At 25.3% G+C, this 19,215-nt stretch overlaps 2 protein-coding genes and 1 long non-coding RNA gene across 5 annotated transcripts; all 3 read right to left on the bottom strand.

The window, feature by feature from the left end:
* Positions 1–135: 135 nt before the first annotated feature.
* LOC136079994 (uncharacterized) lies at positions 136–2,062 on the bottom strand. 3 transcript variants are annotated; one of them, XR_010638367.1, is made up of 6 exons: positions 1,926–2,062; positions 1,759–1,839; positions 1,499–1,570; positions 1,162–1,325; positions 856–989; positions 136–175 (listed from the first exon to the last, which is right to left on the bottom strand). It is a non-coding gene; the product is annotated as an uncharacterized LOC136079994 (long non-coding RNA). The 3 variants fall into 3 exon arrangements; XR_010638368.1 differs by having other exon boundaries at positions 856–915; XR_010638366.1 differs by having other exon boundaries at positions 856–1,325.
* A 1,512-nt stretch (positions 2,063–3,574) lies between these two features.
* On the bottom strand, positions 3,575–5,617 carry LOC136080233 (uncharacterized). Its single transcript, XM_065796848.1, has one exon. The coding sequence runs from the start codon at positions 5,615–5,617 to the stop codon at positions 3,575–3,577; it is 2,043 nt and encodes a 680-aa protein (XP_065652920.1).
* Positions 5,618–11,194: 5,577 nt separating this feature from the next.
* On the bottom strand, positions 11,195–15,356 carry LOC136080232 (uncharacterized). Its single transcript, XM_065796846.1, has 14 exons — positions 15,132–15,356; positions 14,521–14,598; positions 14,192–14,288; positions 13,735–13,900; positions 13,166–13,361; positions 12,991–13,047; positions 12,834–12,866; positions 12,712–12,744; positions 12,087–12,121; positions 11,809–11,869; positions 11,625–11,686; positions 11,513–11,537; positions 11,349–11,434; positions 11,195–11,273 (listed from the first exon to the last, which is right to left on the bottom strand). The coding sequence occupies exons 2-14, from the start codon at positions 14,548–14,550 to the stop codon at positions 11,195–11,197; spliced, it is 960 nt and encodes a 319-aa protein (XP_065652918.1). The 5' UTR covers positions 14,551–14,598; positions 15,132–15,356.
* Positions 15,357–19,215: the final 3,859 nt, after the last annotated feature.

The following is a 19,215-nucleotide window of genomic DNA, read 5'->3' as shown; positions in this document are numbered from 1 at the left end:
TTCATTTGCTCACACAAATTCTTGAAGAGCAGTGTAAGATCCCCAATCTTAAACTATGAACCGGAACATTCTTTATATCATGTGAAAAAGAAAGTTACTTACAATCTTTTCTGAAGGAAAATGTGAAATAATGGCATTTGCTGATACACAGACATCTGCATTAGTTGGACGATTTCTATATATATATTCTATATATATATATATATATATTCTATATATATATATATATATATATATATATATATATATATATATATATATATATATATATATATATATATATTCTATATATATATATATATATTCTATATATATATATATATATATTCTATATATATATATATTCTATATATATATATATATTCTATATATATATATATTCTATATATATATTCATTCTATATATATATATATATATATATATATATATATATATATATATATATATATATATATATATATATATATATATATATATATATATATATATATATATATATATATATATATATATATATATATATATATATATATATATATATATATATATATATATATATATATATATATATATATATATATATATATATATATATATATATATATATATATATATATATAAATACAGCCCTCGGAATTATAGTTGGCCTATCTGCCGACCTTAAAGTGATTTAAGTCGCCGATCTTATGCCGATCTTGTTTCTATTTTTTATGGTGAAACCTTTGTAAATAAATGTTTTTTCAAACCTGATGCCGACCTTAAACAGTTTAAGGCTGGCAATTTATTGCTGAATTAATTTTTTTAATTCCGAGGGTTGTAAATAATATTTAAAATCTCATAATTTTTTTACTTACTGCAAACCTTTCCTTTGAATGATATGGTTGACTACTATGCCAGCCAACTTGCTGCGTAAACTAAATGTTAGATTTGAAGCACTTAACACAATCATTCCATCTGTGCAAGAATTTAGGATCGGGGCTAAGCCATTCTGTTAAATTCATAAATAATATTTCAGTGTTAATTAAACAAAATATAACTTATAATTAAAATTATGATGATTAATGATATGTTAACAATAATGCTAATTAAGTATTATAATATTTTCTTCCACAGAAATTATATAGTTATAGTTAAACAATATAAAGAAAAATATGTCAAACCTCAAAGAGAGTATTGCTTTTATGATGAAGTACAGTTTTTGATACAGAAACTACTTTACCAGTTGAATCTTGGAATGGCTTAGCTTGCTGTATGCACTGCTTTTTCATCGGGCTCATTACCTTGTTATTGAAGTCTATTTCGCTTCGGCTCAAAATAGCTGGTTCTATAATCAAATAATATCATTATTGACATGGGTTGCAAACAGTAATACTAGTACTGTGAGAATGAGAAACATTATTACATAAAAAAATCAAGTGTTTTAAGTATACTCTTTTAAAATATTTAAAAACGTTAAAGCCACTAATAATTTATTTTTTTAATATGCAAGGCAAATACCAAAGGTAGCATCTCCATTTTCTTTTGTACAGTTTTGAGGTTCAACTAACATGTTAGACATACTGAGAGAAGCTAAATATTATTTATAAAATATTAGGTATATTTTTGAAAAAATCTTGTTTATGTAATATTTAAAACCTAAAAACCAGTAACAAGTAATTTGAGTTTATAATGATTTGCTTTTCATTACTTTCATCGCTTATTGTAGCTATGTGAAGTTTGAAACACATGACAAAAAATTATAAAAATAATAACTGTACTGGAAATTGTATTCTGTATTGCATTGCTCTTAGAGAAATGAGCTAACTCAATATCTTCAACAAGATTGAAATTGTCTTCCACTAAAGTATATAAAACATTGTGTTATATGTAATATTTCTATAATTATTAAGAAATATTATTATATAAAAATACTTGTTAAAAATACCTTTATGTAAAACTGGTGCATGATCACAATAGGCACACAAATCAAAGTCTTTCTCTTTTTTGTGTATTCATCACAATCACAACCTGGTTTGAGACATTGCATTCTACTTCTCCCTTTTTTCATCCTTCATTTTTAATGACACTATAAAAATGAAGAAAAATAAAGTAAAAGAAAAAAAAAAGTCATTACTAGAAATTTGTATTACATTATATCATTTATATAAATTTATTTGGAAAAAATAACTCTAAATGACTAAAAAAAGCCGAAAAATAAAATAATGAAAATTTATCCTTTTTAAAGTTATAGTTAAACTTATAGTATACTATAATAGTGTATAGGGTTATATATTATAATATAAAATGCACCAATAAATAGTAAATGAAAACTAGTCAATTATTTAATGTAATACAAAAAAGTAATTGATTGTTTTGAAATAAATACCATGGCCGTCAACACCGGTGGGGGCCATTGCATGGGGCAATTGCTCCTGCAATGCCTGATTTTATGTATTCAAAGCATGTTGACACGGCAGTGTCGATGTACTTTGAAAACATAAAATCAGTTCACTAAAAACAGAAAATACAAATACATTTATATAGTAAATATATATTTGTTTAAAACTTCAAGAAACAAAATAAAGAGCAGGATTGAAAGCTTTTTTAAAAACAAAATAAGCTTTGTAAACTAAATTATAAATAAATAAAAAATGATCAGATGGATTCAGATGGCAATAACACCTTACATACTACCTACAAATACCTATTTAGTTTCAAGTAAAGACATTGTTTAAAGAATTTTAAAATTTTCATTGTTTTCATTTGACATTGTTTGAAGAATTTTAAAATTTATATATTTTACAAGTTATAGTCATTTAAAACTTGTGTCACAGAAAGAATAATAGATTCCTTCAATCGCACAAGTTTTAATGGTTATAAGTTATAACCATTGAAACGTTATAAACTAGTAACAAAAAAATGTAAAATTCTATAAACTTAAATGTTTACCTATAAATATTGTTTATAGGTATTTATATGTAAAGTATTATTGCCCCCATCTGAATATTTTCAGTTTTTTTTTAATTTCCAATTTAGTTTGCAAACGTCATTTCTCTTTTGAACAACAAGACTTTTCAATCTTGCCCTAAAGTACATCAAATAATTATATAAATGTTTTTTATTTACAAAAAAATTAAAAAAATTTAAATGCTACAAAATCAATAGTTATATTTTGTGCATTAATGAAACGTATTTATTTTTATTTAAATTTCGTAGTTTTAATGGCCAAGGTGAGATAATGTTATCAAAGTGAGAGCAATTTAAAACAATTAACTCTGTTTCAATGTCAACCTCAAAAGCTTGCAAGTGATAGCATTCAGTTATAATAAACAACTTTTGACAAATAAAGTAAAATAAATTAGTATCAGATACGAAAATTTGTTTGATTACACAAAATGCAAGATATAATTCTTCAACTGCATAAATAACGACATCACCAATTTTAAAGTTAACGAAGTTAACAGAAACACTCTTTGTTTGGAAATTTTCTCTGTACAACCAATAACTAACTATCAATTATTATATAGTTTGTCCCTCAATCACATGTGAAAGTATAATAGGAACAGTTTTAGCAACACAAAATTCATTATTTTTTTAGCCATGTTTTGCCATGATCCGAGTTGACTGATCCATTTGGTGTCTTATAGCTACTGTTTTGCAAACATTTTTGAAATTTCCCACAGATGAAGCAGTCCGCTTAAAACCTCTTAATTTACCTTCACAACGCATTACCCACATATGACTTAGCGGACCAAGCATTTTAATAATACGTGGATAATGAATAAGGTTATGAAACTTCAATGTTAAGCCACACTTAAACACAAAACAGTATTCCTGTAAAAATTCAGTGATGAGAGAACCAAAATACAATAAATCAGGCTTGCTAAAATGCAAACCAAATGAGTAAAGGACAATTTGTCTTAACAATAAAAAAACAACCCAAACATTGTCATCGAAAGGAACTAAATCTCCAACTAACAAAGGAAAGCTTAAAACCAAATTTAGCATTTCAATTGCACCAATATTAATTGAACCATTTTTTATTTGATTATCAGTGGGACATGAAGGGATTGATGAGTGATCGTATGAAAATTTTTTCATTCTGCTATTTATGTCACCTAGACTGAAGAATTTTTTCTGAAATACTAGATAGTTTAACATTTTTTGAAAAACATATTTGCAAATGCCTTCTAACAAATCGTGCATAATATCACAATAAATATTATCATTAACATGAAATGATGGAATTTTATTAAAGCAACACTTTTCCTTTATACCATTGAGGGAACAATTATGTAAAGAAACATCGTAATTGTACCTCTTAGTCTCAAGAAGAGATTCAGATTCAACAAAAATACTGTCAAAGTCTTTACGCTTCATTTTGCATATTCTGCATGGGTATGTGGCAGTAAAACTTTCCACATAACCTAACACTCCATTTAAACCAAAGATTATGGAATTCAGAATTTGAGCAAGAACAACATATATTTTAAATTCATTACCATCTATTTTTATAGTAAAGCCTTTTGTTTCTAATTCTGTCATTTCTTTGATGTATATAGAAAATGCATCTTTATTTGAATATTTAATGCGATTAGAAGAATAAATAATTGCACTTAACAAAATATTCTCAAGTTTTGAGTTATGTAGTGGTTTTAAACATTTTAGAATTGTACACAAAGCTCCGATTTTGTGAACAGTGCTATGTGAACCTAATGGATTAGCAGTTTCTAAATCATCAAAAAAACAAAAAACTGGAATTATAAAAGTATTTTGGGAATGAACATGTTGAAGACGTAATTGATGATTTTTCCACAACTCTCCATCTTTAAAGTCTGAAACTAAACCATTAGTAGACGGTTTTAAATTACTTCTTATTTCATCAAGTACACCGGGAAGACAAAGAAAAACTTCAAGACACTGCTTTAATGAAACATATTGCCCTGTTGCAACACAAGTTGAGCAAACTATTCCTTTAGATGTTCTTTGAGTGCTTATAAAATGACCTATTGGATATGATTTTGGTTTTATATAATATCCTTTCTTTTCAAAATAATTTGTTTGTTTATGCAAACTTTCTAAACCTTGAAAAGGTTTTTTGAGGCGTGAGATATTTTCAAAGAAATTATTATGTTCCTCATTTTGGAGCCCGTGTTTGTCAAAAATTACTTGAGTCTCATTACTAATTCCTGTTACAATTAATGACACAAAGTCTGAACATGCATCCACAATTTTTAATATAGTGGTTAGGGGCAGATTAGAATAACTTCTTAGTTTAGAAATAAAATAAGCGGAATCTTCAAAAATACCATCGATTTCATCAAATTTAATAAAAAACTTTGACATATTATCTGTGCAAACAGGTTCGTTATCGTGAACAGCTAAAGACAAGTTATTTGAATATAAACATCGTTGCGTAATATCTACTTCTTCTAAATTAGGTGTTTGAAAAACTTCTTGATGAGATTTTTCAATATGTTTTGTAAGACTTTGAAAAGAATTATATTCCATCGGACAACCATCCTGTCTGCAAACTAATCTTTCGCGATAACTATGTTTGTTGTGAAAAACTTTTAAATGACATTTATAAGAGTTGGTGGTGCTTGCAGTATATTCACAATAAGCACAGTTAATCATGATTACAGTGAAATAATTAAAATTTTTCTTTTCAGTTAAAACAACGATGCTTGACTATTATAAATATAAAAAATGGCGAAAATCTTTTTTTTTTCTCCTTTTATTTGCCATCCCGTCGCGCATTTGGTGAAAATAACAAACATAATTTTGTAAATTTAACCAAATAAATTTGTTAAACTTTGCGTGAAGACAAAACGCAAAAACATAATCAAACCAAATAATTTGGTTAAAATAACAAAATCGATTTGGTAAAGTTTACAAAAGATTTGGTATATTTTACCAAACGGGTTTGTAACTTTTACAAAAACTACTTAACCAAACATATTTGGTTAAGTTAACGAAACAAATTTTTGCCGTGTATGCACAAAATTTAGGATAATTTTCAAGCTTCACAGCATCTGAAGTAGGTTTTGGTATATCTAAGCCTGTAGGAGGAACAAAAAAATGCATTTTAATGTCCCTAAAATTTTCCGGCAACGATTTTACTGAGACAAGAACAGGTGTGGTCATTGGTATTTTAACGTTTTGATCATTTTCTCCACTGATATATTTGAAGAGGTTTTGAAACATTGTTCGAAACGCTGTAAAACAAAGATAAATTTATACTATATATATATAAATATATATATATATATATATATATATATATATATATATATATATATATATATATATATATATATACACACTAACATATACATACATATATATATATATATATATATATATATATATATATATATATATATATATATATATATATATATATATATATATATATATATATATATATATATATATATATATATATATATATATATATATGTTAGTGTGCGTGCGTGCGTGTGTGTGTAAATATAAGTATGTAAGTTTATATTATACTATATATAAACTTATATACTTATATTTACATACACACACACATATATATATATATATACATACATATATATAATATATTATACATATATATACATATATATATATATATATATATATATATATATATATATATATATATATATATATATATATATATATATATATATATATATATATATATATATATATATATATATATATATATATTCACAAGGGTGTTTCAAAAAACATTATATTTGAAATATATATGCTGCTAACTTCTTAATGTGTTCTATATGATAAAAAAAACACTTGATTTAAAATTTTTTTTAATAAAAAATATTTTTAAGAGCTCCCTTAAAAATTTTTTTAATAAAAAATATTTTTAAGGGTCCCCCAAGATCCTTTAACATATAACGTGTTCTTAATATTATTTATAAAAAATAAAATAAATATGTTAGATTCAAAGCATGAAAACTGGAGTTTCTAAACTAAAAATGGAAAAAGTGTATTTTTACTGACTTTTTTTTCGATAAGTTTTTTTACAATACATTTATAATTTTTGGGACTATTTTTTTATAATATAATTATCATTTTTTATTATATACATCCACATACAATGTAGAAGTATATGAATTAATACATGTATGTATATATATATATATATATATATATATATATATATATATATATATATATATATATATATATATATATATATATATATATATATATCATACACTTAATTCGGACTATTCGTGATCTCGTACTGTTTTTTGAGGTCTTTTCGGCAAAAAACTTCGCTTAACTAGGACTTTTATTTTGAATTGCATATAAGTGCATATAATAACAAAACTTCCAACATTTCAATAAAAATTCCAAACTTTAAACGCTCGAAAATAAAATACTTTCGCGTCAAATATTCGCGTGTAATTACACATAGATAAACATTTTCACGGAAATCTTTTGATTCAGTTAAGCTTTGATTAAATTCTATTTATTAATAACTATTACATTAAAAATTCAAAAATACCAATTAAAATTCAAAACTTTGAACGTTCAAATTATTTTTTTTCATTAATTACTTTTGCGTCAAACATAATTCAATGAACAAAACATTTTCAGTGATATCTTTGATTCGGTTATACTTCAATCAGCATTTATTTACAATGTTGAAGGTTGCTAAAGGAAAGCTGTCAAGTAGAACTATAACAGAAAAATACAAAATACTAAAAGAACTCGACAAAGGAGAATCATCTGTATCTATATCAAAGAAATATGGCATTCCAAAGTAAACATTGTCTGGATGGTCAAGAAAAAAACACAATATATTCAGAAGATGAAAAAACTAAAACTTCTGCGAAAAGAGTGCGGATGCGTGTCTCCCTAAATGAGGATTTGTTTAAGCATGTTGTATGTGGTTTTTAAACACCCGACACCAAAACATTCCTGTGTATGGAACCATTTTCAAGTCAAAGCTTTGCATTTTGCAAAAGAACTTGGTTGTGACAACTTTCAAGCATCCGATGGATGGTTTGATAGATAGAAAAAAAGAAACAATGTATAGTTTAAAACAAAATCAGGTATTTTATAAATTTATTTTTTCATTGATATTTACATTTTTTTCAGTCATTTGTCTAAAAAATAATAACAAACATGGAGCTCTCATTTCTATTCCATCACCCATAAACCAATAAATTATCAATCCAATTCTTTTGTTTTAATTTGTTTAAAGTCATTACAACGTTTTGGCTTATTACCACGCGCTGCATGAAAAGCAAATAAAGTCCTAAACCATAGCTAATAAAATTTATGCTGATTTTAAAGTTGCTTTTCTTATTTTTTATAGGTGAAAATCAAGATGTTACTAATAAAATGACCGCTCTTTAGAGGGAAAAAACTTTGCCGACAATATTGTCTCGTTATAACTCGCGTGATATATTCAATGCAGATGAGTTTGGTTTGTTTTATGAAGCATTTCCAAAAAAAAGTATGCATTTGAAAGGTGAGAAATGTAGTGGAGGTAAGAATTGCAAGATGCGAATAACTGCGCTTGCTGCAGCTGACGTGTGCAGAAAAACTTCCAATGTTTGTTATTGGGAAATCAAACAAACCCCGTTGCTTTAAAGGAATTAAAAGCACTCTGTCATTACCGTTCGCAAAAAAAAAAGCAGGATGACCTCTGGATGAACTATTTGAGGATTGCTGGAAGCTGGATGAACTATTTGAGGAGTGGGTTAGACAAAACAGCAGAAAGTTTGCATTAGAAGGCTGAAAAGTAGATTTGGATATTGATAATTGCACCGCCCATCCGAATATTGAGAATCTTAAGTTGGATGATTGATCATCTTCACTTTTGGTCTTACACTCTCATACCTTTGGAAATCTATGGGTAACGTGTATGCACTTCATTTTTCCCCACAACAACTTCATATTTGCAGCCGATGGATCAAGGAGTCATTCGGTCGGTTCAAGTGTAAGTACCGAACTAATTTAATTAACAAGATCATAAATGCTATTGATAATGGAAAAAAAGGCCTTAAATCTCCATACTTGATGCAATGAAAATGCTTGTTCATTCTTGGAATGAAGTTTCAGAAACCACTATTATTAACTGCTTTTGCAAAACAGGATTTACGGAAGGAGTAGGAGTACCAAACAAAGATGAAGAATATTTCCATGCATTATAAAATTCAATTGATCAGTTACGTCAGCGTGATGAGGATCTTGTTCCGGAAAATTTTACTTACGAAGATATGTTAACAATTGATGAGGACGTTTCGTTAACGGGAGGAGTGATGGCAGATGAAGATATTGTTCAAGATATTATTGAGGTAGTTAAAGAAGAAATGAAAAAAGACGAAGGAAACGAAACATCGGATGAAACGGTGACAACAAAGCCAACGACTAAAGGAGTTTGTAAAGCAATTGATACCCTTGTTAATTTTTTGATGTTTACTCAGAGTGGTGAAATTGGAAGAGTAGCTTTGAATGCTTCAAAGCTGTTTTTAAAAGGAATTGTGCGATTTTTTTCGTTTATAGTATATATTATATATACAAAAATATACATTTCACATAAGATTATATTGTACTATATATATGTAGATAAAATTTATATATCAAAGAACATTCGATAAGTCTCGAAATCTCAATAAGTTGGACATTTTTAAAAAGTCCGACTTAACGAGAGCTTTGCTAAATTTGAAGATTCGCTAAGTCGGACAACAAATATATACACCTTCAGAGTCCAAGTTAACGGGATTCTACTGTGTATATATATATATATATATATATATATATATATATATATATATATATATATATATATATATATATATATATATATATATATATATATACACTTGTAAAAATGCACTTTATTTTTAGTTAAAAAAAGTCATAGTTTTTATGCAACTAAATCTAAAATAATAATTAATTAATGCAATTAATGATGAGGTCTTATTAATTAATATGTCATCAATATAACATCAAAATAATATAACATCAAAAAAGTTTATAATATAACATCAGTTTCATCAATATCAATCAATAGTTTATAATAAAACATCGTTTAATAGTTTATAATATAACATCGTTCAATAGTTTATAATATAACAATAGTTTATAATATAATCATCAATAGTTTATAATATAACATCAAAAAAGTTTGTATTATTTATGGAGGTGAATTAACAAAAAATATATATATATTATTATATATATTTTATATATATATTTATATATATATATTATTATATATATACTATATATAATATATATTTTATATATATATTATTTTATAAATATATATATATATATATATATATATATATATATATATATATATATATATATATACATATATATTCTATATAAATGTATATATATATTTTATTATATGTTCTTTAACAGTATCATTAATAAGGACAAATCTTTTATTCAACCTCTCTTGTATGGTTCAGATTTTGTCACCTCACCTCAAGACAAAGCTAAATGGTTTGCTAAAAACATTTCATTAATATGTATTATCTATAAATTATTATCTCTTGATTCCACTAGTTATATTCTACCTGATATAGCCGACAAACACTCGATCAATTGCTTGACATTCATATCACTCCAGCTTTTGTATCTAAAGTGACATCCTGCTTAGACTCTTTTACAGCTAGTGCTCCAGACAACATACCTGTTATAGTCTTGCAGAAATGTTCTCCGAAGCTATACTATTGTCTATATTTTCAAAACTATTCAACAAGTGCTTATCAGAGTCTTGTTTTCCAGCCTGCTGGAAAGCGGCATCTGTTACCCCTATTTCCCAAAAATTTGGAGAGAGATCTGATTCATCTAACTACCATTAATTTGGCTAGGTTTTTGACTCTTTAATTAACAAACACTTAATCACTCATCTTGAATCTAATAACTTACTTTCTGATCTTCAATATGAATTTCGATCTTCTCATTCTACAGCTGATATGCTAACAGTATTAACTGGTAGGTTTTATCGTGCATTAATAGTAGAGGTGAAGAGGTTAAGAGTCTTTTCATTTCTAAAGCTTTTGATAAAGTTTGGCATGCTGATCTTCTCCATGAGCTTTTTTCTTACAGTGTATCTGGTAACATTTTTAAGATTAATGAATTTTTCATTTCTTATTGTAGTATAAAAGTTGCCCTTGATGGACAGCACTCTTCTTCTTATCCTGTAACTTCAGGGGTTCCTTAAGGTTCAAACACACATACAAACATATAAATATAAAAACTCAAATTAATTACCTCCTCAACACTGATTTTAAAAGATCTAAAAATTATTTAGCTTGTTAATAGAATAATTTTCAGTAAAAAGGTTACAAGCTAAAGAACTTAATAAAATTACTCTTGAATCACATTATCGGAGTTCGCTTTTTTTTGCTTCATTGTCTTGATCTCTTTTATATCAATCATTAGGTTTTTCTTTTCACTCTGCACATAAAATCAGTGTGGCATTTTAGTTTATATTTATTGCATCCTTTTAAACAAAAATAAAATTATCAAAACTACCTCATCAATTTTTTCTTCAGTGGGTCTAAAGAATGTCACTTTCATAATTAGTTAGTGACAGAAAACAATTGAAGAACAACTATTTTAAAAATAACTAATTTTTAAATTTTACCTTACAAGAAGGATGTCAGATAAAGAAACCATTGGTTCGTACTCTAATTCTAGTTTGCAAGACTAGACATAAATATATGAGATATTGACTAATTTGATTATTTAACATTGATTAATTAATTATCCCAAGCAATATAATTTAAATGAATAAAACATTGTAAACATAAATACAACTGATGTAATACCAATACTTCTTCTGATTCCTTGAATAACACAGCCGGGGACTGACGCAATTGATTCATTAAACTATAAAATTGATCAATAAGTAGAAAAAGCAAATCAATGGTAAAGGAGAATTAACAAAAATAGCTTAATTCAAAAAATAAAATATTTTTTAACTCAAGTCTGACATATTCACCCAAAATTTCGATATCTGTCAATATTAAGTTCAAGCTTTGTTAAAAACAAAAAGTAATAAACTATAACAAAAAATTAGAAAATAAGTGAGACTAAATTTGGTTACTTTGTTGCAAGAGAACTTTCTTTCAAACCTACATCCTGAAAGAAAGAAATATTTTATAAAAATAAGTTTATGTTTTTATAAAATTTTTACAAATAAAACCCAAAAATTTCTGAATAATTATTTTTAAAGAAAGCTGAAAAATTTTAACTAACTGAAATATATATACACACATATATGTGTGTATATATATTTATATATACACACATATTTTGTATGTGTATATATACACACACACACACAAAATTTATTTTTCTTTATTTTTTTCTTAATTTAGCTTTAAGCTAATGGCTTTCTTAATTTCTATGAAATATTTAATATATTTTTTATAAGACTGAAAAAAGCTAGAAAAAAAAACATTGCAAAAATATATATTTAAATTAGTATTCACATAAAACTTTTTGGAAATCTGGAAAAATTGAAAGTTTAAAAAAACCCAGATTTTTGGATAAATCTAGAAAATTTTTTGCAACTCTTTTCTTTTCAAAAAAAAAACAGTTTTTATTGATATCTAGGCATTTGAGGGAAAAAATATAAAGTAAATGCTAAATATGATTTATTTAAATTTTATTCATAATAGTTTTCAAATAAATTTTAAATTATTTGAAAAAGCTGACAATAAAAATACCTCTAATTGATTAGAACTTGAACACAACAAAACCTTTAAAGCAATTTTATTTTAAAATGTTTAAAAAAAATAATATATAAGTATAGAAAATTTATCTATAATAAATGCACAAATACACAAACCTCTGACACCTTTGTCAAATGTTGTTTAAGAGGCTGAAAGTGAAATGAAACAAAAATTAATAAATAAATTTTATTAACTTTTACGCTCTTAAAAGAATTATTTACTAAATAAAAAAACAACTAGGTTGTTAAAATACAAAAAGTATATAGAGTAAACCTTTCCAAGTAATGAATTTCTCAAGTCATTAACTGTTAATGGTTTTAAATAGTCTCTCTAGATAAGATAAATTTTTGATTAGGATGTAGAAAATCTTAAGCAACAAAATTAATAATCTTAAACTAAATCTATTTATGAAAACAAACAAAAAATGCATAAACTACAAAAAATTTACAGAATCTCTCCATTTTTGATTGATTTTGTCTCCATAATCATATCGCAGCTCAGTATTCAAAGGAATGAAACATTTGGAAAAAAACATAAGGCGATACTTTCCTTCCACCAAACAACATTTTGGCCTACAGTTTGAAAACTTTTCAGCTGAATCGTTAATAAAACGTCCAAAAGACAATGAAAAAGTGGCATCAATGCTAAATTTCATTATAAAATTATAATATCAAAAATCATTTGAATTTTAGACATAGAAACACCGAATGTTGATAAGATTCTCACCCAATAACAATAATATTAATAATAAAACATAATAATAAAAGTTTACGAAAGTTATTTTTCAACAGCCTATTAAACATAATGTAACTTAATAAAATTCAGCTTCTTGAACTTGAGTTTTCTTCAATAAATAAAATTATTTTTTCAAATTATTAAAAGCAATAGTTTAATTATTTATCACATAAAACTTAATTAAGTTTAACACAAATATTAAGGAGATTATTATAAGGAACCTTTCAATATTTATCATCAATTATCATTATAAAAAATTATATTGTCGAAAAAATTACATACCTCACTCTTTCAGAGCCAAAATCTACATCATAAATAAAACAACCTTTTTTTTCCATAAAATACTTTTTGTGACGCAGTTTTGCTTCCACACGAGATATAACTTCACCTTTATATTCTAATAAAACTTCGTTAGCTTCAAAATCTCTTTTGGTAAAAATCCCATAACCTAATATATTACATCTCAAAATATATGTAAAGTATTTGAAAAGAAAACTAATATGTCCTTTAACATTAAAGGACATGCTATAACATGTTATAAGAACATGTTATAACACGTTAAAGGACATGTTATAACACATTTTAAAATATTTTTAGATAACACTAGGATTATTTTTATCTGTTCACTTAAGATATTTACAAGTTATGATAAATAAACATAAATGTAAAATAAAATATAAAATACTAAATATTATGCTTGTTATAAAATAATGAACATATTATAAAAAATAAAACAAACCAATTTTATTATCAATGAACAACTTTTTAAAATGCTGTGATTCATCTCTTTCGCAAGCATATACTAACTTTTGTTTGGCTGAAACTTCAGATCCTCTCTAAATATTATACAGATATCAATATTTATTTCAACTAATCTTAAATGAATGTGTATATTCTGTAACTGTATATATAATATAAAAAACTTTTTTTGGTTTATATTATATATATATATATATATATATATATATATATATATATATATATATATATATATATATATATATATATATATATATATATATATATATATATATATATATATATATATATATATTTAAGGAACTTTACCTTTTCATATGATTTCACAATTTTGTCCATGATATAAACTGTTTAATTTAAAAACTTTTTCTTACTAAACTTCAACTGCTAAATATAAGCAAAAAATAATATTTATAATGTGTTTATGATATTATTAGAAACACATTATAAATATTATTTTTTATTTATTATTATTATTGCTTAACATTAATAAGCAATACTAACAATAAACATTAATAATGTTGTAGAATGGAAACAGTTAGATTTTCTCCAGATTTATTATTGAAGATTGTTTGGGTTATTTAAATTAAAGGCAGTTGCATGAAAAAAAAATTATTTATAATAGGGACAATCGAACAAAAATATATATAATATAGCAATAAACATCATAAAACAGTCAAAATATTATTAAAAATTAACGCTAAACTTTTAAGAATATCTTGATCCAAATTCATCTGAATCTATAACAATTAAATAAATATACAAACACATGTATCTTGCTGAAATTCCAAGAAAATAACTTTTATTTTAAGCGATTAAACTTATTCAAATAAATAAAAAAATAAAAAACGTGTAACAAATAAAAAAAAGGTTTTTGATTTTCTTTTAAGAATTCTTCAAAATAATTAAATAATAATTACCTTTAGCCGGTAGCGAAAACGGTAAATATTAGGTAGAGAAAGCACTAAATTGTAGTAAAAGCACAAAGCGGTAGAAATAGCACAAACGTTAAATGTAGTGAAAGCACAAAACGGTAGAAAAAAAACATTGCGTAGAAAAAGCACAAAAAAAAAGCGTAGAGAAAGCACAAATCTGTAGCGAAAGCACATATCGCGTAGAAAAAGCACAAACTACGCGTAGAGAAAGCACAATTGAGATTATTACTATTATTATTGTTATTATTAGTATTATTATTATTATTATTATTATTATTATTGTTATTATTATTATTATTAGTAGGATAGTTATCTTTATCATTTGTATTATTATTATATTGATTATTATTACCAATAGATAATATTAATAACTGGAGTTTTTACTATTATTGCCTATTATTATTACCGATACTTATATTAATACATTATTTACAATGTTGTTACTGTATATTATTATAATCTAATTCTCTTTTATTGCTATATTTTAATTAGGTATATAAAAGTCTTTTATACTAGATAGATGTATAAAAGAAATTTGAATTATGTCCTAAATTTACAAACCTCTTACTTAATTATTATTCTAAAAGTTTTTCGTTTAAGTATTGTACTGTTTTACGTTTTTTTTTTCTTTTTTTTTCTTGCGTGTGTGTTTTTTGTGTGTTTTTTTGTGTTATTTTGTGTTTTTTGTTTTTTTAGTTTGGTGTTTTAGTCTTATTATGGTGTTTACTTAAAATTAGTACTTGTACTATATGTAAATATTACATGAAATGTAATATCTATTTCAGAATACATTTATCTTAATTCAACAAGATCTTTTAATTTTATTGTGTCGAGTCTTCTGCTGGTAGACTCTGCCTAGCGTTGTACCAGCTCTTTGTCGAATTTCTTAAAACAGTAAATTATTCTAGAGCGTAATTGATCCAAATTCTCTGCCTGCCAACCATTTTTGTAAACATCTCCTTTGATACAAGACCAAAAATACTCAATACAACGGCATTTAGGCATATTTGGAGGGTTTTCACTTTTTGTTACAAACTTTATACCATTTTCATTCAAAAACTTAACAACTTTGTTTGAGTAAAGGGCACTTGCTAGATCAGGCCAGAATGTGTATTTGGTATTTTTTGGAAGCTGTTTGATGTGTGGTAATAGTTTTTTAGTCAAACATTCATCTACATAAATATGCTGGTTAATAGCTGTTCCAGACTGTACAATGTATGGAGTTGATAGGCCAAAAGGCGAAATGACCACGTAAACCAATAATTTTTCTTCAGATTTCTTTTTTTCTTTGAATTTAACATTGTTTGGTGTTAATTCGATGTTACTTGAATAGAAATTATCATTACCATTAATTTGGCTGTTCAAGAGAGTAAAATAAGACTCGTCATCAAGAACCCAAATAAAACCTTTATTATTTTTTTTAAAAAGTTGACCACACAAACGTCGGTTTTTTGCTCTCTGGCTCTCAGTTTGACTTGGAATCTTCATTTGTTTTCTTTTTTTTATTGATGTTTTGGTTTTCAATGTCTTAGAAATAAGTGACTGAGAACATTTGAACTTTTTTGAAGCTATACGCTGAGAAATGCCACATTTATGGTCAAAAAGCTTGGTAAGTTGACTGATGGCGCGCTTAGTCATTATTTTCGGCTTTCTACCACTACCAGTTTGCCTTTCAAATGGTTTATCTTCTTTTACACGTTTAATAATTCCATATATAGTCAATCCTGATAAGTTTTCTGCTTCAAAATGAGAAACAGTGAATGATTTAGGTTTATCTGAATTTTCTTGATAAAACTAGTACACACGTTTTCTCTGGAGCTCTTCGTTTGACGTCATTTTTAATACTAAATTTAAAATACTTATATAAAAGTTAATATATATTTCAAAAGAAGAATAAATTTTAAAAATTGTTTGAAAAATAAAGTATTAGTTGCATATAGAAATATGATGTAAGCAATTTTGTACAGATTTTTAGTAATCACCCGTTATAATTAAAAATGTCTGATCTTATCGTCAGAACTTATGAAAACGCAAATATATAAATATATAGCTACAAAGTAAATATAGTAAGACATTTCTTTATAATAGGATAGCGAAAATTCAACAGTCTTACAATTAAAAAGACAAATACGTGGTTGTTATTAAAAGTATTTAAATACATCATCAATAGATAAAATCAAACCTTTAAATTTACTTTTAACGATCGGAAATGTAATGGGTGTATCAAATTAGATATAACAATTTTATTCCAAAGACATGGTGCTCGTAATGCATCGTAAAATTTGTTAAACTTTGTTCTGCAAGTTGGTTCATATAAAAATTTTTTATTTTTAAGTAAATATTTATTAATCGGTTTTAGAGAAAATGATCTTTAAAGATAGGTAAAGTTAAATCGTTTTTCCACATGTAAATAAAACATAAAATGTTCTAAACATTAAGCTCGTAAATATTAAGTATTTTTATCTCCGTAAAAAATGGTTTGGAATGAGTAAAACAATTCGCAATATTAATCAATCGGATCGCATGCTTTTGACGGCGATAAAGGCATATTAACTAACTTTTTTCGATACTTCCCCAAGCTGTTGGCATTATTTATATACGTGTGAATTAATGAGTAATAAAGATGGGTTAAGGCTTTTATGTTTTAATAAGATATGGATTTATATTTAACTCAGTTACTTTTTTATATTTTCGAGCAAATATAGTCAATATGCGATTTCCATGTAATGTTCTTGTCGAGAATCAATCCTAAAAATTTAGTAACAAAAACTTTTTTATTTCGACTTCATCAATAAATATTTTTGGCAAATTTTGGGGTAAATAGCGTTTTTAAGAGAGCGAATGGAAAAGAATCCATTTGGTTTGTTACATTTGAACCAAGTAAATATGTTTTTAAGTTCATCATTTATTGTAGAAAAGTGTTTGGATATGTCAATATTAGTCAGGAATAAGTTGCTATCGTCGGCAAACATGAAACTCATTAAGTTTGAGGCTTTATTTAAGTCATTTATATTGATTAAGATCAAGAGTGGCCCCTAGATAGAACCTTGAGGAACACCACAGGAAATATTTAGAAGATGACTTTGATAATACTTATTAATAATATTGAAACGAGCAATGAAAAAGATTGGGATGCAACTAAAGAAAAAATAAAATTTTTAATGTACAACATGGAATCGAGAAAGATATTAAAGTTGAACAAGCCCATTGAATAGGGCTTGCTAAAGTAGAACGAGAGCCATCAATTGTTTTGCAGCCGTATTCGCATCCCTCCGTTTAACCCTGCAATGTGGTATCGGCTGGTTAAAAGTAAATCGGCAGTTTTTAACGCCAGCGATAAAAATAACTCGTATTCTAATGCCTCCATTTGGTTAACGGCAGGAGTAAATTTTGCTATCGAATGGCTGTTAACGCCAAAATCTAACCCTGCTATTCCCTTCTGTTAAAACTGTTAAGGGAGGAGTTTTCTATTATACTAAGAAAAATAAAAAAAAGGTATCCAATCAAAACAAGCATATACAAATAAGTTTACTTTTATAACAAATAAGCTATAATATATACAATACCAAATTTATATGATTTATCCCTTAATTGTGAAAAAAATTATTTATCTTGTTTATGAAGTTATTAAAAATTAAGTTTATTTTGCATTTGATTATAATGCACGCACTGTTATATATACATCTATAAACATACATACACATATTATATATATATATATATATATATAATATATATATTATATATATATTATATAAATATTATATATATATATATATATTATATATATTATATATATATATATATTATATATATAATATATATTATATATATATATATATATATATATATATATATATATATATATATATATATATATATATATATATATATATATATATATATATATCGATGGGTAAATTCTAAAACATTGTATGTCTAATCTTTGGCTATATTGAGTTTATGTTTTTAAATTGTATAATCATACACTGTATGATTGTATCATACCGCTGCATTATATGTACACAGTCCTGTATTACAGGACTGTAGTAACAAAAAAAGGATTTAG

Source organism: Hydra vulgaris, chromosome 05 (genome assembly GCF_038396675.1).
Source record: "Hydra vulgaris chromosome 05, alternate assembly HydraT2T_AEP".
NCBI lineage: Eukaryota > Metazoa > Cnidaria > Hydrozoa > Anthoathecata > Hydridae > Hydra > Hydra vulgaris.
Note: the sequence above shows the minus strand (reverse complement) of the source record. Positions and strands in the feature narration are given on the sequence as shown.

Bases quoted from the DNA above. Each gene is read 5' to 3' on its own strand.
- LOC136080233 (XM_065796848.1), bottom strand. From the start codon at position 5,617: ATGATTAACTGTGCTTATTGTGAATATACTGCAAGCACCACCAACTCT.
- LOC136080232 (XM_065796846.1), bottom strand. From the start codon at position 14,550: ATGGACAAAATTGTGAAATCATATGAAAAG. The intron at 12,867-12,990 runs GTTTACTCTATA...TTTCACTTTCAG, and splicing joins GAAATTCATTACTTGGAAAG to CCTCTTAAACAACATTTGAC. The intron at 11,870-12,086 runs GTAACCAAATTT...TCAATTTTATAG, and splicing joins GAAAGTTCTCTTGCAACAAA to TTTAATGAATCAATTGCGTC.